General features: G+C 36.8%; 2 protein-coding genes across 3 annotated transcripts; one reads left to right on the forward strand and one right to left on the reverse strand.

The window, feature by feature from the left end:
* Positions 1-437: 437 nt before the first annotated feature.
* On the reverse strand, positions 438-7090 carry LOC140766721 (calcium-dependent protein kinase 26-like). Its single transcript, XM_073106298.1, has 7 exons — positions 5859-7090; positions 4776-4919; positions 4532-4684; positions 3338-3453; positions 1839-2006; positions 1431-1655; positions 438-793 (listed from the first exon to the last, which is right to left on the reverse strand). The coding sequence occupies exons 1-7, from the start codon at positions 6565-6567 to the stop codon at positions 671-673; spliced, it is 1638 nt and encodes a 545-aa protein (XP_072962399.1). The 5' UTR covers positions 6568-7090; the 3' UTR covers positions 438-670.
* Positions 7091-9339: 2249 nt separating this feature from the next.
* Positions 9340-17431, forward strand: LOC140766722 (DNA polymerase delta small subunit). Of its 2 annotated transcripts, XR_012105487.1 has the most exons (16): positions 9340-9447; positions 9532-9661; positions 10075-10181; positions 10282-10408; positions 10550-10657; positions 11841-11956; positions 12042-12125; positions 12188-12256; positions 12391-12462; positions 12567-12658; positions 12736-12863; positions 13106-13207; positions 13279-13346; positions 13653-13797; positions 14929-15247; positions 17054-17431. XR_012105487.1 is itself a non-coding variant. In XM_073106299.1 (14 exons), the coding sequence occupies exons 1-14, from the start codon at positions 9376-9378 to the stop codon at positions 13704-13706; spliced, it is 1329 nt and encodes a 442-aa protein (XP_072962400.1). In that variant the 5' UTR covers positions 9340-9375; the 3' UTR covers positions 13707-14139. The 2 variants fall into 2 exon arrangements, 1 of the variants encoding a protein (XP_072962400.1); XM_073106299.1 differs by lacking the exons at positions 14929-15247; positions 17054-17431 and having other exon boundaries at positions 13653-14139.
* Positions 17432-17690: the final 259 nt, after the last annotated feature.

Genomic DNA, 17690 nt, shown 5'->3' on the forward strand with positions numbered 1-17690 from the left:
TGTGCCACAAAAAAGAAATAACAAAAGGTCGGAAGGAACACTCACGTTGGATTTATTTTTCTTTTTCCTGTTTATGTACCAAGAAGTGGTTATTTAGATCGGTACGCTTATCTTTGTCAAGGCTATGAAACCATCTCTTGTAGTGCCGGATAAAATGATACAAAAAGATCTCCCATTTTAATACAATCATGCACAACAGTCGTCAAATCTCAGATCAAAGAGGCCACCCCCTTGAGAACCTGGTTAAAGGTCTATGAATTGCTCGAGATGATCATATCATTAATCAGCAAAAAGAGAGTCCACGCAGAAACTTGCAACAATAGGCCGGAGACGACCAAGAAAAAAGTGAAATGATGGTTTTAGATCATTTGCATAACCGAGTATATAAGAAAAGGGGGGAAACGAACCCGTTGTCTTATAGCAGGTGGATACCCATGAATATTAAAGCTAGGTTCAATTTATTGCTACTACGACTGACGAGTAATACAATATTGAATCAGTATCTTTCTCACTTCCATATTCTCAAACAAATAATGGTGGATAATACATTCTACCGACGCACTAGCTCTCACACACATACATTCACAGCACAAACAAGGGCAAGGAAAGGCCCATTATGAAGAAGAGAAAGATGATAAAAACCTATACATGGTGAAAATATGAAGAAGAATCAACGAGCCCCAGGTGCATCTCTCATGCTTATGTTCAAACTGTTTCTCATTGTCCGTCTTCCAAGTCCCATGTTGCCCTTTTGCATCATGGCAACAAACTCACTGTAGTCAATTCGGCCATCCTGAAATATGATATAAGCATAAGGATGTAAGATTGCCCTCAAGGAAATGACATGCTTACATATAGGACAAGAAGGATGTGAGCATGTTGAAAATTGCACTAACTAATCATCGATTTCATTCCTGCTGCAATTAGTAGAAGGTTGGGTACCATTCCACAAACTTTAAGACTTTAGGAAGAAGACAAAACCACATTATCATGACAAATCTAAAGAGTTACTTTGTATGATAATCTTATTACTATGCAAATTTAATCCCCCAATATATAGTAGAGAGAACTCAATTACTGACAAATGAGGCTAGAAAGAAGGAACTTTAAACAAAGAGGTTCGGTGGTTGCTCTGATCTTGCTTATGCCAAAGAGATACCCTTGAATTCATAGACCTTTACTTACAGGTTGCTGCTTTTGGCATTTATGGAAGGAATGTTTAAGCATTAGACATTCATACAAAAAGAAGTATGTGGTTTTGGTTCTTAAGAAGGAAGAAACTTTTTTTTTTTTCAAATATAGCAGAATATTATTGGCAGCTTCAAGGTGATAATGCAAGTAACATTGGCTTGCTTTGGAGTCACGCAAAATGTAGCAGAAATGGCATGAATAATAGGCTAGACTAAGAATTCGTGGAAGGTGTCACTTACATTATCTTGATCAACTTCTTTAATGACATCTTCGAGAAAAAGATCCGTCATGTTGTGTTCTTTGCAAGCTTGCTGAAGCTCATCAACTGTGATATAACCACTTCTGTCTTTGTCGAAGTACGAAAAAGCTGCCACCAGATGTTCCTCACGCTCTAGTTTGTTAAGATGTACCGTCGCAGCAATAAATTCTTTATAATCAATGGTACCACTGTTGTCTATATCAGCCTAAAAGTATTTTAAATAGTGAGAAACAAAGTGTAAGAAATCATTCTCTGCAGTAAATCATCTCTCAACAAACAAAAGTACTCCCAAAGAAATATGCTTAAATTCATCACAAAACATGGCAAAGGCATTTCAGAACATGAAGAATATCACATCTACTAGAAAGATCCACGATAACCGACTTACTGCTTCCATGAGATCACGTATCTCTGTATCCTTCAGTGTAGAACCATATCTTCTCAGACCTTCTTTGAGCTCATCAAATGTAATTGCACCACTGTTATCAGTATCCATGGCCATAAACATTTCTCTTAATCCAGCAATCTCCTCCTCCGAAAGGCTTTCAGCTATTACCTGATAGAGTATAGGGAGTTTCTGACAATTTAAATCACAACTATTGACATGCCAATGTAAGTATGTAGAACAAGACAACAAGGTTATAGGATAAGAATATAAACATCCTCGGTACTCCCCTGTATTAATGCGGGCAAACAAGCAATGATATCAGCGATTGAAACAAATAAAAGAAGTTCGTGTAAAATTAATGGGCGACATACAAAATCTGAGAATGTCAGCTTTGCCTGATCAATGGTATATCTTCAGAGTATCCAAGTGCATGATAATGTTGAAAACAAATAGGAACAACTAACATATAAGTATTGAACCTATCACATAGAAACAGAAGTGTTGTCATATCACCAAATTTAAATAATTGATGAGCCTCTTCATTTCAGTAGTGAACCCTAAGATATTCTTCTGTGTGATCACTATAGTTAAGAACAGATATTATTCCCATGGTTACCCTCCTCATGCTTACCTGCTGATCACTGACACGAAAGAAGTGCATAAATGTAATTGTTATTATTTTCTCCAGAAGATGAGGGCAAACTGGGATATGGAAATAAAAGAATCCTCATTCACTACCATATTGAAAGGACCCTTCGCTTTTCAAAATATTATTTCCGGAGACCTGCTCAACTCTGAAGTCTGAACAATTTATTTGCCTTAGTCTCTTAGAGGTAACCGTAACATGGAGGGGACGAGCAAAATTACCTAAAATGCTGACACTTTAAGAGGCATGGATTTGAAGTAAGACTGTTATCTGTACAAAGGGATTTAGTAAGCACCGAATTGAGTAGGGGCAACCAACATAATCAGTGGTTGCATCAAAGGCAGCAAACTGCCACTATAGCCACAGGATTAAACTTCACTCAGAATAAGAGTCTCCTGGCCCTATTAATTAGGTTGAATTGCTTAGATCAGTTTTTCTCCAGTATGTAGTGTACACTGTACAATCCTCTGCCTTATCCCAGGACGGGACAAATATGAAAAGATGGATCAGCAGAAAGCACATGTGCAAATATTAATTCAGTCAAGCTGGTTTTTAATGATGAAGAAACACCTATTTTGGCATTAATTTGTTTGACATTGACGAAATTGTTTCTATAATTATAATCTTAAACAGTTCGCAGAACAAAAGTCTATGTATATATTCCTCTACACTATTAGAATTAACAGCTCTAACCTTTTTAAAGATACATAGAATAACTCTAGTACTTATCAAAGAATACATCACAAATAGACAGCATTCTTTTAATATAAGCATGCAACATTGCTGTCACCAATGCTTCTGAATAGTTTTGAGTTAAACACAATAACTATTAAAAGCAAAATAATGTACTCACTCGCAAAGCCATCTTCTTTAACTTATTCATTGCAGAAAACTGTTTGAGACGAGAAAGAACAGCTGAATCCAGAGCTTGATCAGGAGCCACCCCAGACTCACATATCCAGGGATGACCTGAGAAAAGGAAAATAATAAGCTACATCTTCCAACAAATATGATATGCCACTTCAGAAAAAGAAATAGCACCGACAGATTTAACATCAATTATGTATTCCTGCCAATAATTAGCATAGTTCCTAGACCTTCAGTTACAAGTACAAGTAGTGACTGTCATTTCCATACAGCATTTTGATAATGGAACAGCCATGCTGCAAATAAATTGCAAATGTCTATGCTCATTCTAGAGTAGAGAATACTATAGTCAAGATTCCATGACTTTCTGAACCAAGGATTCCTTAATATTTTGTTTATCATCCACCATCCATTCCATTTTACTGAGAGAAAAGGATATCTGTTTCAACTACACGTAAAGTTTCTGTCAAGCAATAGATCGAGATCTTTAGCATCAGGTCATGTAAAACCTCTTGAAGTTCTCTTTCCATAACAGGCCACTAGTATACATTGACCAGCATGGTACCATGAAAACAGACTGCATGCAGCATGGCCTAGCCTAGGGGTGTAAATGAGCCGAGCTTGAGCGAGCTGGGCCCAACTTGGCTCAGCTTGAGGGCTGTGGGCTAAATGGGCTTATGTGAGCTAGTCTATAATCTCTATGGAAAAAATAGCAAATAAATAGTATAGAATAGGATTTGAACCCAAGTTGGCTAGGTTACTAGAAACTGTTTTTTAACCCATTTATACATTTATTTGGTGTGTGCGTGTGTGTGTTTGTATATATATCATCTCACATATTATATATTGAGCCTATTACAGCCGAGCTTGAGTGAGCTGACTCTAGCTCGGCTCGACTCAATTAACCTTTCGAGCTCAAAAGTTCAGCTCAGCTGTACTTATTTAGAGCTTGAGTCAAACTCTAAACAAGCCGAGCTCACGAGCCTTTCAGCCAGCGAGCTTTTTTGACAGCCCTAGCATGGCCTCCCTGTTAAGAATGATCGCTAGGCCTGCACAATGTCGACATAGTCTATGCCACTAAACACTTGATGTATTTTCCTCTATGAGGAAATATACACTGCAGAAAGAAAAACGAGAGAAAAGAGAGAACTCAGAATGTAAGTGATGAAAAGAGACTAACATAGCACTTCATGGGCCGTCAAGCGCTTTGAAGGGCAAGAGCAAAGCATTTTTGTTATGAGATCCTTTGCACTATCAGATATCAGAGGCCATGGGTCTGACTCAAAATCTATGTGCCCCTTCAAAACTGCATCGAATATTCCTTGCTGCGTTTCTGCAATGGAAAATAAAACCGACCTTTTTTCATATATTCTATCAATATTGTGAAGTTGAAGTTCGCTAGGCAGGCAATGTTGATCACATACCTTCCCAAAAAGGTGGCACACCACATAACAATATGTAAAGTATGACACCAGCAGTCCATACATCGGCTTCCGGCCCGTAGTTCTTGCGCAGTACCTCAGGAGCAACATAATATGGACTTCCAACCACATCATTAAAGACCTGACCTGAAGTTGCATGGAATCCAAAATGGAAGCAAAATTTAGCTCACCTAAGCAGAGCTATGAGTCCATGTATGGGTTATAGAATAGTATACAAAAGGATGGAAATTATATAATACCTGCACAACTGAAGAACTATGTATGCAAATTGTACATTATTAAGTAGTTGGAGACAACAATCTGAGGAAGAAATTGATCATTTATGCTTTATATCTAGAAAAACCCAACAGTTCATTAAAGGAAGACAACTCATCTAGTGCAACCATTAAGTCTTTGCCTATGTTGCTCATTGTTCCCAGTGTTTGAAAACATCTTTTCCTTTACAAAAATTGAAGAGTATGAAATTAGAGAATCTGCAAAAATCTCGTCGCCATATTCGATATCTCCAAGGAACTATATAAAGAGCAAAAGGAATAAAATGGGACCACAAAATGAGATTAGAATCACACCAATTTATGATGCCAGCAAACACAAGGAAAGTTGTGGCTTTTACACAGCCAGTAGTTATTGCATCAGGCTTCAAGTAACCAAAGAAGATGCAACAGTAAAAGGTCACTAACTTTCAGTTAAGCAGCACACTTATTTTTCCGGAAAACTTAACTATTTCAAGTCTAGGTCGATGCAGCACTTACAGGTGTTAAATAGAATCTATTCCAATAAAAGTTGATCCAGAAACCCACTCCATCTCAAAATTTTAGCGGTTCCCACCATAACAAAACATGTAGAGTCAAAAAGCTGCAACCACAAATTCTTTTATTTGATAGTTTCAACTGTCAGCATATAATTTGGGAATTATATGTACACAAGGGATAATATATAAGGAATATATAGTACAATACAAAGAAATCTACAAATAATGCAGCAGATAGTATTTAAAGCTCTTCAGAATTCAAATTAATCCAGCATAAAGCCAACTGCCAAAATTGAACACTTTTTTCTCCTTACCAGGCTTGAAGAACACCGATAGACCAAAATCAATGGCCTTGAGTGACAAATCGTCGTCCTTATTTGACAAAAGGAAATTTTCTGGCTTCAGATCCCGATGCATCACTCCAAGAGAATGACACGCCTCCACGACACCAACAATGATCCTTGTCAGCTCAGCCGCCTTCTGCTCGCTGTAATGCCCCCTCTGTATAATCCTATCAAACAGCTCCCCTCCTGCGCACAGTTCCATCACAATGTGCACATAGTGATTGTCCTCATATGCTCCTTTAATCTTAACTACATTCTTGTGGCCTGAGAGGTGGTGCATAATCTGGATCTCCCTTCTAACGTCCTCGACGTCCTCCTTGGAGATTAGCTTGCGCTTGGAGATGGACTTGCAGGCATACTCAATTCCAGTGGAGATCTCGATGCAGAGGTATGTCGTGCCGAATTGACCTTGCCCAAGCTTGCGGCCGAAGACGTAGAGGTCTCCAATGTTGGGCGTCTTGTGACCGAGGACGTAGGAGGGGTTAGGGTCGAAGCCCCGCTTTATGATGGTGGAAGCCGCCATGTTTTGCTTTTTAGGGCTCACGAGGGTCTCGACCTCGGCCTTCTTCGGGGTAGAGGAGTAGGAGTCGTCCGTTGACCTAGAGAGGGATCGATCCGTGGGATCGGCGTATCCGCGGAGGCGCTTGCTTCCGAAAGATCCGCGGCATGTGTTGCCCATCAAACGGAGGTAGGATCACATCAAGAAGATTAGTCGAAGGCTTTCCTAATGAAATCTAAAAGAATTCCCAAAGAATCCGAACCCTAAACTCTCGTTCTTGAGGCTTCCGGAACGAAAAATTTGAGCCGAAACTTCAGTAATCGCTCGATTAACAGCAGATTAAGCTCTTCCGAGCTGGAGAAGAGACCGATCTTGGAGCTTCCAGCGATAAATCTAATTAAAGAAGAAAAAAAATTTAGGGCTTTCAGCCGGAAAGGAAACCTACACCGGAGGAGCACAAAGCCGAGAGTGGCGGAAATCGGAAGGAATCGAGAAGGCGGGGGAGTCGAACGGGGAATTTAAAGGATAAAATTCGTCAAGGAGGTGGGCGAAGGAAGTATCCTTCATTCCGTCTTCTTGATCGGGATTGGAGAAAGCGAAATCCCCGTTTCTGTCCTTACTCACTTATTACGAAAATAGTTTTGGGCCATTTTTTCCAATCCCCGATTCGTCGTTTCTTTTTCTGGGTTTCAGTTTCTCGGACTACTAGTCGTCGTGGCTCGTGAGAGATACCTCCCGCTTCCAGGAAAGTTTAGTTGGTGGTCTAATAAGCTACGTGGGCGGCGGATTATGTATTATTGACTCTTTATGCGCAGCCGTTTGATCTCGATCACCATCCAAAATGGCTAAGGGCAATGCATGCCTTTAGTTTCCATCAAAGACTTTGACCGGGAAAGGAGGACAAAAGGCATCCCTGCGCGCACGGATATCTTTTAGTTCTTTGCCAAACTAGTCCTCTTTTCTATTTTATTTATCTAAACAAACTATTTCTTCAACCTAATACTAAAAACTGATACAACCTAGGTAAAACGCCAATATATTTGGCTATAAATTTTATTTTATAAAATACTTAATTCTTCAGCACAGTTGACTTTAATCTGAAAAAAATTTAAAATAGAATTTAGAGGAGATCCAATTTTTCTTGTAATTTTCAGCACAGTTGACTTTAAAAAATAACTAAGTTATTTCAATTTATATAGTTATTTCGTATCTTCGTAACGACATATTTTATGATTATAAATTTTTATTTTATATTTTAATAATAAAATATTTAATTTTTAGTATTTCTTCAACCTAATATTAAAAACTGATACAACCTAGGTAAAACGCCAATATATTTGGCTATAAATTTTATTTTATAAATACTTAACTCTTCAGCATTTTATCTAAAAAAAATTTAAAAAAATATTTAAAATAGAATTTAGAGGAGATCCAATTTTTCTAACTAAGTTATTCCAATTTATCTTCGTAACGATATATTTTATGATCATAAAATTTTCTTTATATTTTAATAATAAAATATTTAATTTTTAGTATTTTATGTATGTTTTTTATAACAAAATACTGAGATATTAATATTTTTTCTTTCAATAAAAGTACTAATTTGATCAATGTTATTTAGAACTATACTGAAATAGATCCCCTAATTTTGGGGTCTAAACCATTTGGGTAAAAAAATATAAAAACTAGTCCAGTTTTGTCAAAAACTCTGAATATCTTGCCGCCGACTAGTTTGGTGAGTTGAAAGACTGTGAGCTGTATATGATTAGGATAAGTGGATCAGATGCTGGCTGGAGTCACCGTTCTATATAACTCTTCAATAATTTAAGAGTCACAGGTTATAAGTTGAATACTGGAGTCGCCATTATATTATAATTATGTCAGACTATTGACCAACCCTCTCATATCAATAAGCCACAGTGGGTCAATTCTATCTTAATTCTTTGATGTAAGAATTTTAACTTTCAACATTGAATAGATCAGACACCAATCTCTGCTGATAGTTTAGTTTAGAAAACTTTATATTTACCACATATTATTTGGCTTATCCATAGTCTTTGCTTTCTTTGTTCCTTTACATCATCAGAGACTCTTTAAAGAATGATGTTAATGCATTCAACAGCTCAACCCAGGCATCTCTAAACACATCGAATCACCACCAAACGAGATGACACAACAATCCATAAACGTCAAGCAATTGACTCAGCTAAACAACCACTCCTAAACAACTGGAGCACCAAATTGTTTACTTTAGGAATAAAGTAAATTTTAGAATATTATTTTTATTTTAGAAATAATTATTTTTATACTCATTTAAAAAAATTTATTAGATTTTCATGATAGACATTAAAGTACAGTACTTGGGTGATCTAATGGAATGCAATGATTAAATAATAAATAGTGATAAAAACGAAAATATATTGTTATCTCAAGGTCTAACTACTGCTAGTAGGGACAAACTTTGATCCGATCTATTAATTCAAACACGATATCGTATCAAATCATCTAACTCTGATGATTAAACGTGTTATATTTATATTTATTATATTAATATTTGATTTGTCAACTCATTTACGACACGATAACTTATTTATAAATAATTCGGTTTCTAGCTACTTATTTATAACACAAAAAGTATCTATTTTAATCCAAAAAAACTTATTTATAACTTGAATAATTTATATAATTTTGATAATTTGTATAAACTGATAACTCTTTTAATAACAGATTTATATTAAAAAAATTCAGCTTATTTAATAAATAAGTCGTATTTCTATTTAAAAATTCTAGCTTGTTTATTAAACGGGTCGACTAAATCTTAACCTGACCCGATTGCCACTGGATGGTCACCATGGGTCGGATCCTACTTCCAATTTCGGGTTACCCGATCCGCTTCCACTGCATCGATTGTACAAAAAAGAAAGAGGCCGAAGAGATCAAGAGAGGCCGAGAGGGAAACTCATAATAACACATTTCACTTTTCCCGCCATGGTGGACGCCGAGATGGGGGACGGCGACCCAGAGCTCCTCGAGAGGAAGCAGGCTGCGTATCGCAACCTCGTACTTATCTCCGAATCCCTCAATGGATCTTTTTTCTCCATCGTCGCTTCCTGACCTGTTATTCTTTGCCGCGATTGGTCGCAGGATGAGCGGTACGTGATCCATGGGGAGAAGTATAGAGGGCAGCAGTATAGCCAGATATATTTCACGCGACTCCACCACATGAGGAATCTCCTCTACTCCCTCGTCCCCAAGTGGAAGCCTCACCTCCCGAGTAAACCCCTAACTCTCCTCGATTTGATCTGTCGATGGTTATTTTCTTGTTTATTACCTGGATTTAGGGTTTCTGAAGTTCTAGAGTTCGTAACTGTAGAGATTTCCTGGAAGCAAGTAGCTTGCGAAGCTACTTTTGGCAATTAAATTCTTCTGGGGAAAATCTAGGGTTTCCTTGTGTAGTTGGTTAGGGAATGTCGATTGGGAAGTTCGTCGGCTTTAATGAGATCCAATTAATTAAATATGTATCCTCACTAAATGCTGAAAAATAAGTTTGATTATGGCACACATAAGAGACATATGATTGGGGATTACTAACTTATACATAAGAGAACACAATCTTGTTGATGCTTCTTGTTGAAAAGCATAAGTTAGAATTTAGTTTAGTTGATTTTTTTTTTAAATGTTTTGTAGTCAATACTGTCTTGGGTCTCGAAGAAGGAAAAGAATGTATCATAGTTGGAACATTATACAAGCATATGAAACTCAAACCTTCTATCCTCGATGAATACTCCAAGGAGGTAATGTGATTCTAAATTAGTAATATCTTGCTTATAATTTGTGAAGTTAATTATCATAACCTGTGAGATCAGTCTTTCCTTAATTATGGCTTCTATGCAGAGATCTATAGTCCCCCTTGTTAAGCCTCATAATTTCATCCATCCTGATGATCATCTTATTTTGGAAGATGAGAGCGGAAGAGTTAAACTTTCTGGAGCCGTTCTTTATCCTGCTACTTTTGTGACAGGTTCTAGTACCAGGAAACTCAACAAACTTAGCAAACTTGATGTTTATTTGTAAAGTTGATAGCAACCAAAATGATAATTAATTAATTATATGTTTCTCAACAACTGATCCTTTTATTTGTATTGGACTAAACTATCCACAGGAATTGTATTGGGTCTTCATGGGAAGGAAACAAGCGATGGTGATTTTTCTGTCCACGATGTTCTAGAAGCTGGTCTACCTCCCCAAATTGAGTTACCAGTTAGCTCAAGTAATTTTAACTTCACTAGATATTTATGCAAATAGATTTATCTTTTCTGTTTAGAAGCAACCTCTATAGAAATGAGGGTAAGGTTACATCTATCCTCCCTCCCCACATGTCGTAGTTGGAGCCTCATGCATTAACACACTCTTGTAGATTTTCTCTCCTGTAAATATAGTTCCCATGCCTTTCTTTTTCCCCGCAGACCATTGTTGCATGTATGAACCAATGCAGAAGTTATTCTTGATTCATTTCTTTTCAAAATTATGCATCTTAATTCTTGTAATAATCTAAGTAGAACCAGAAATAGATGTACTTGGGCTTGACAACCACTGGGCCAAGCTTCCTGTGAACTCTTCAATGCATTTATGAACTGTTATATTTGTTATTATGAAAAATACTTATTGCTGAAACAGGGGCTGCGGCTTGGTTATCAAAAAAAAAAGAAAAAAAAGAAAAGAAAATAAAATAAAAAGAAAAGAAAAATACTTATTGCTACTATGCTTAACTTTCCATTCCTTTCCTTTTTCTTTAGCGACTCAACTTCATTGCACATTTAATAGTCAATTCAATGATTCTTGAACTCTAAAATGGCCCTTCTTGTGAAGCATTATAAAAGCTTTTTTTGAAGAATCAAACTATAACCTCACTGCTACTATTCGAGAGTCTCTTAGACCTTTTTGGTTAATCATCATTATCATCTAGATGGATCTAATGGTTTTCATACTATCATCTGCTTACAAATTTATATCGACAAATTATTAGCATTAATTTGTTGATGTTTGCATTAATATGTTTTTTTTTTGTCCCCCCTATGGAAGGCTCATAGTTGTTTGATTCTTATGTTATTTATTTATTTTACCTGTTAAAGACTCATCTATTCTGCTACATTGTCTTATTGGCATGCCTTATAATAATTGTAGTTTGTTGCGACAGTTGAACACCACTTGAGTATCCATTAAGAAAACTTCAACTATGATTTAATTTTGTTCAGAGATTTTTCTCTTTAGTTGTAGATATGATTTTTTATGATGTTGCAAGCAAATTTGTTTTGTACCTGGAGACCCTTTTGTGATAATACAGTAACAGTGATCTACTCCCATCAGAAGGATGTTAACCTGAGATTATTAGTATATGTCGAATACCACCAGACTAAATTCTTACTCTGAAACTGCAATTACTTGCACTACAGGGGAAGACAAATATGTGGCTTTTGTGTCAGGATTGGATGTTGGGAGCAGCACATTCAATCCTCTGCAGTTCCAACTTCTTGTTGATCATATCACTGGTCACTTGGGTGATGACAATGTGTGAATTTTGTCCTTGTAACATAATAATCACTTAGTATATGGATCTCATATTAATTGTTACAATTCTTAATGTCCTGGGCTAGGAGCAAAGAATTGCGTCTCAGATAGTTCGCCTTATAATTGTGGGAAATACTGTACAAATTTCACCAGGCCTCCTCAGTGGGCAGGTGAGGCTTAATCTTAAAGCATATTTTTGAAGCTTTTATACTTATGCCCTTGGATTTTGCAGGCTTTAGCACCCAAGGATCATTCTAGACTAACAGAGCCAATTAAAGAATTTGACATAATGTTAACTCAGGTATTGAACCCTTTGCTGCAAGGACTGATCATCTGTGACTATCCTTCTTTTGCTACTCTCCACCTTCCAAAAGGAGCTTAGTTGAAGTCTTCCATATCATCCTTCTTGCATCACCTTCATGTTGTACTTTGCAGCTTGTGGCAGCTTTGCCTGTAGATATAATGCCAGGATCCAGTGATCCAGCTAATTTTTCCCTACCCCAGCAGGTCCTGCTTTTTTACTTAATTAAGCTACTAGCGAATGTCTTGTTCACTCATATGGATGCCCTCAACTTTTTAGATGGTTAACTTGAATTTTTTCCTCTCGTCAGCCTCTGCATAGGTGCCTTTTTTCTGGAGCATCCACCTATAATACTTTTGTGTCATGTACAAATCCTCATCAATTCGAGCTTGATGATGTGCAGTAAGCAATGCTCTTATGATTTCTGTGAGTTCATTCTTCTGTCAGTTGGAGATTATAATGAGAAGCATGGTGTTTAGGTTTCTTGGGACATCCGGTCAGAATATAGATGATCTTTACAAGTATTCTGATGCCAAAGACAAGCTTGAGTTTATGGAAAGGACACTAAGATGGAGGCATCTAGCACCAACTGCTCCAAACACACTTGGTATTGCTCTATATTTTGTCCTTCTTTCCCACCATTTGAAGTGATAGCGGTACATCTAGGTTCTAATAACCTTAACCTGAGATAATGCAAAGATTCTATATTGATACGTACAGAGGTAACTGAACTAGTTCGTGAGTATCTAGAATGAAAGAAAAATGCATACAAGATGTTGTGACTCACTATTCTTATATTTTTCAATTATTGCATCATCAATTTTTTCCACCATTGTCCATATCTATTAGGATGCTATCCATACACCGACAAGGATCCTTTCCTCATCGAAAGCTGTCCCCATGTTTACTTTGTTGGCAACCAAGATAAATATGAAACTCGTTGTTTAGAAGGTACTATCTTGGCAGGCCTCTTTGGTTTATTTTCTGTTTCCAGAATCACGTTAACCAACATTCTTATTTAGGATCTGACAAGCAATTGGTGAGGCTTATCTGCATTCCCAGATTTTGTGAGACTGGAGTTGCTGTGATGGTATGTTCTTAATGTGATTTCTTTGATGCCCTAAAGGGGTAATTAGGAGAAAGTAAATTCATACCTTACTATTTACTCATGCATTAGTCGGAAGTGGAAGAAGTCTTTACTGCCATCAGAAGTAGGAAAAGGAGGAAAGTTTATAGTAGATTTGTTCTATTCAAACTTGCTGTCAAAGAAGTAAAAGGAGCCATTATGTATTTGATCTTTACTGATTTCCCAATATGCTTCAAATATTTCTTTAGCATTTGCTATTTTGATATCCTTATATTCTGTGGCATTCATTTTACATAATCTTTTGTGCAGCTCAATCTCAGAAACTTGGAGTGCCATGCTCTTAGTTTTTCAACAAACCTCTAATGCCGGCTGAGTGCGTCTCTATGTGATTCAAGATGCAGAATGCCAAATATCAGCCACATAAAAAGACTAATTGCATATCCAGGGACTGGAGGTTCGATATATATATGCTTTTCTGAGCAACCCATAATTTTATAAAGGATTCACTTGCTTTTCAGTCTAATCGATGTGATGGCGGACTGTAACTGGAAGTTGGCACACTTTACCTTGCAGGCTATTAGGTCCATTTAGATTTCATGTCTCGTCCGTTAGATCCACTTAGTCTTGTTTTCAGATGTCTCTTATCTGTGAACTTTAACTTGATAGGCTGAAAGTAGGTAAACGAAAAGTTGCAGCTTCTGCTTTCTTTACTATTATCCGCTGTTTTATGAAATGTTCATTGTTACAGAGAACATGAATCCGATCAACTTTGTATATAAGCTGAGTCTTTTGTACGCTATATCAGCTGTGGTGCTCGACCTACTTTAAGCCTCCATTCCCCTCTCCACCCAAAAAGAAATTATTGCAGCGTCACGGAGACATAGTTTCTTTATTGGGCTTCATCTTCTTTGAGCTGCTGCCATTTTCCAAATATCGTCATTTAGAGCTCAGCGACTTTCATTTTCTATGAAATGCGTTTTGCTTCAGTTAGAAACTCGGTTCTTTCCAGGATTCAATAATTTACAGTGTTATCAGCATCACTAACTAGTGGGAAATGTATTATTTCTAATCTTTCCTGTTGATTTTACTACTCAGTTATAATCAGAAAAGGGAGCTGCAAATTTGAGGAGTTAGTATATAGTTGGGTATAAGAAGATTAAACCGAGCAGACCAAAAGTCCAAAGCATGTGGTGTGAACTGATCAACATCCTCTGAACAATATCATTCTGTAGAATTTTGTTTTCTCAATAAAGAAAAGAAGAAATCATTGGCCTATTTATCCTAATCCTCTATCTGCTTACTACATTTATAAACTATTGACTGACTCAGCTTGTCCTGGGACCAATTATTTTTCTCATCAATTTCCAACAAGATGATATAGATAATGAAACCATGTATGTTTATTTAAAGATCTAATTGTGAAATGTTTATCTAATAATGTTTACGTGCCTTGTTTAAATAGAAAAGGACGACATATATGTGCATCATCAAACCATATAAGCATCCATGATGGTTCTCTAGCCCAAAATATGGTTATTAAATAAAGCCGGTGTTTAAACTATTTCTTTATTTTCATCGTCTTCAGTTTATAAAACCGCAAATGGATCCGAATCCAATCCAAGTTTCGGATCCGAAGAAATCGGATGGGGCTATAGTGATAGGGCCTAATCCAATTGAAACTCACCACGTTTCGGCCACACGATTACTTTATTTTTATTTTTCTGGTGCGCCACCACTCTGAGCTGCTTCCCTTTCACTGCGACCACTATGTCTTCCCTCTCCAGCACCACCATCACAGTCTCGGCTCTAGGGTTTCGTCGATCGCCTCTCCGGGCCCGAACACCAACAGCATCCTCCCTCCTCTCGCCTCTCTCGAACGCCCTCTACGTGCCCCGTGGCTTCGGGTACTTCTCTTTCACTCGGTGATGCTTTTTGGATTACGAATCGCATTACGCGTCCAAGGTTTCTCGTTCTTAGACTAACTCCTTTGGATTTTATAGCTCAAAGTCTGGATTTTTATTAGCATCAGACCGGCCATTCCCACAAAATGAATGCCTGAATTAGATTCATTGGATAGATATGTGATTTTTACCGTTTCATGAGTTCCAGAGTGGTAGTAAGATGAGGTACATTGTATTTGATGGAATTTTGATGGCAAACTATGTTATTGATAAGCTCTGCGCTATGTAGTTACTTTTATTGCCCTTTTAGCTTCCTTGTTCTTGTTTAATTTGCTTCTAGTTTCTTACAGTTAAAAGTCTTGCATCACAGGACAATCTGGAGGATTATTAGGTTTCCTTCTTTCCGTGACACATGATGCCTCAAAGTTGTCACTGTGCTATCTTCTTTAGCAGGATATCAATCCCTTTATATTATTATTATTTTTATTTTAACCTTGGATTCCGTTTCCATAAAATATTTGCCTCATCCGCCTATGCAAGCATTGTGGGACAGTTCTAAGGGTCCTACACCGAAGTAATTCTCTTAACTAACTGTCATTCTTAGGTGTTAGTGCGATTTCAGATTCATACTATTTCTATTTTAGAAGTTGCTCACAAGTTCTAGAGTAGAGGAGAATTCATCTCATTAAGGAAGTCAATATAATTGAAAATATTAGTTGTAGAAGTGAATTCATTATCTTTTCAGTGCAAAAGCAGCAGGCTACAAGTATGTATCAGATCGAGTTTTCATGTATTTAATTTGGCATTTGCAATATTTTAATGCATTTTATGAAAAATTGTGTTTTTTTATTATCTTATTTATGCATGAGTGAGTGGAAATAATTTAAGTTCTATGGCATGACGGCTCTACATTGTCATATGTTAAAGGCATCTGAACCTACTAAAGTCTAGTCAATAGATATTATTATGTGTATACATCTTGATGTGGAGTGGACTAAATAGACAAATGAGAACTTGGGAAGTAAAGGAATCTAAAGTTGTTTTAGGAAGCACCAACCATGGTTGAAAGTTTTGATTTCTGTTTTGGCTGCTAGAAGAAAATGCAAGCTTTGGGCTGAAACAGATCAGTTTCAGCTGATTGTGATCTGGAGCAAGATCAAAATAAGAAATATTACTGGTTTCTTCCTTGGTAAATAAGTTCTGGCCTCATCTTTTGATGAGCTTCAGCTAGTACCATTTTGTGTAACGTGAAACTTTAGAGTTCAGACTATGACACCAACTCAAAAGAAGAATTATAGAAAGCAAAATGATATTTAGAAACCCATATAACTTTAGCCTTTTACGAGCATGTATTAGGGGGGAAAGATTAACTTGATTGTTACCTCTCTTTTTTTTCTTCAATAAATTGAATATGAGTTTAAACATCTTTTCACATTTGTCTCTTACAAGCTTCCACAAAGTTGAAAATGAACTTGTTTACTCCCTCTGTCTGTTTTACCATTTATTTTCTGGGTTTGGGGGAATTTAGATAAACTAAATGATTTAGCTACGGCAAAGACAGACAGACCACCTTTTAGATGGTTGTAACATGGTTATGGCCATGTCTCTTTTTAATCTACCTAAATCATTTTATTTGTCATATAATTAATTCGGACCAGTTATAGATCTATAACTTTGCTAGTCATACTCTATCAAAAGAAGTAGGTTTGTGTTTACAGTAAGAAAATATTTTCCAAATGCTGCAACGGGGTAAATGCTTATCGTACGTCTTTTTCCATAGATTTTCAGGAGTATTAATTGTCATTTCAGGTTACTGAATACTGCAAGCTTTCATACAAAGGACAAATTTCAAGTAGTTTTTGCTTCAGAAACAAATCCTTCTAATGCAGAAGCCATGGGCAAAAACAAGGCCAAGAAAGACAGCTCAGAGGTTGCAGATGGGCCGCCACTCCTCACAATTTTGGCGGGTGTTATGGTATTTTTGCTCGTATGTTGGGCTGTTGGGTCTATCATTATGTGGCTTATTGGCTTGATTGTTAATGTACCCCGTTCTTAAACATTCTAACTAGCGTATCACATCCTTTCAGCAGTATATATTTTCCTTTCATCATCAGGAATTTTCTCTTAACTGTGTTCCCTCTCTTTTGTCCAAAAATAAGCAGCCAATATGTTATTCTCCTGATTTCACCATATGAGACTTATTTATGCATTGCCAGCTTGTATTCCATCATTCGGTTAGTCATCTAAATGCAGTAATTGCTATTCAGGTTTCACAAAAGTAATACAACTACAAATCTCAGGTTGTCTTATCAACTATTTCCAATCTTGCTATTAGCTACTGACCAAGTTATTTCAGCATTTGTCTTTCGAGTGAAGAAATTATGCTACTTACCGCCTTCTCAGAGATATAAAAGAAAAGTTATGCTACAGCTCACCTATATGTAGA

The sequence above is a fragment of the Typha angustifolia genome, chromosome 9 (assembly GCF_048772165.1).
Source record: "Typha angustifolia cultivar Huaian chromosome 9, ASM4877216v1, whole genome shotgun sequence".
NCBI lineage: Eukaryota > Viridiplantae > Streptophyta > Magnoliopsida > Poales > Typhaceae > Typha > Typha angustifolia.

Excerpts from the sequence above, each read along its gene's own strand:
- LOC140766721 (XM_073106298.1), bottom strand. The coding sequence starts at position 6,567 with ATGGGCAACACATGCCGCGGATCTTTCGGAAGCAAGCGCCTCCGCGGA. Across the intron at positions 3,454-4,531 it reads GACGGCCCATGAAGTGCTAT|GTCATCCCTGGATATGTGAG; the intron begins GTTAGTCTCTTT and ends TCCTTTTCTCAG. Across the intron at positions 2,007-3,337 it reads TAAAGAAGATGGCTTTGCGA|GTAATAGCTGAAAGCCTTTC; the intron begins GTGAGTACATTA and ends ATACTCTATCAG.
- LOC140766722 (XM_073106299.1), top strand. The coding sequence starts at position 9,376 with ATGGTGGACGCCGAGATGGGGGACGGCGACCCAGAGCTCCTCGAGAGG. Across the intron at positions 12,126-12,187 it reads CAGGCCTCCTCAGTGGGCAG|GCTTTAGCACCCAAGGATCA; the intron begins GTGAGGCTTAAT and ends TGGATTTTGCAG. Across the intron at positions 13,208-13,278 it reads TGAAACTCGTTGTTTAGAAG|GATCTGACAAGCAATTGGTG; the intron begins GTACTATCTTGG and ends ATTCTTATTTAG.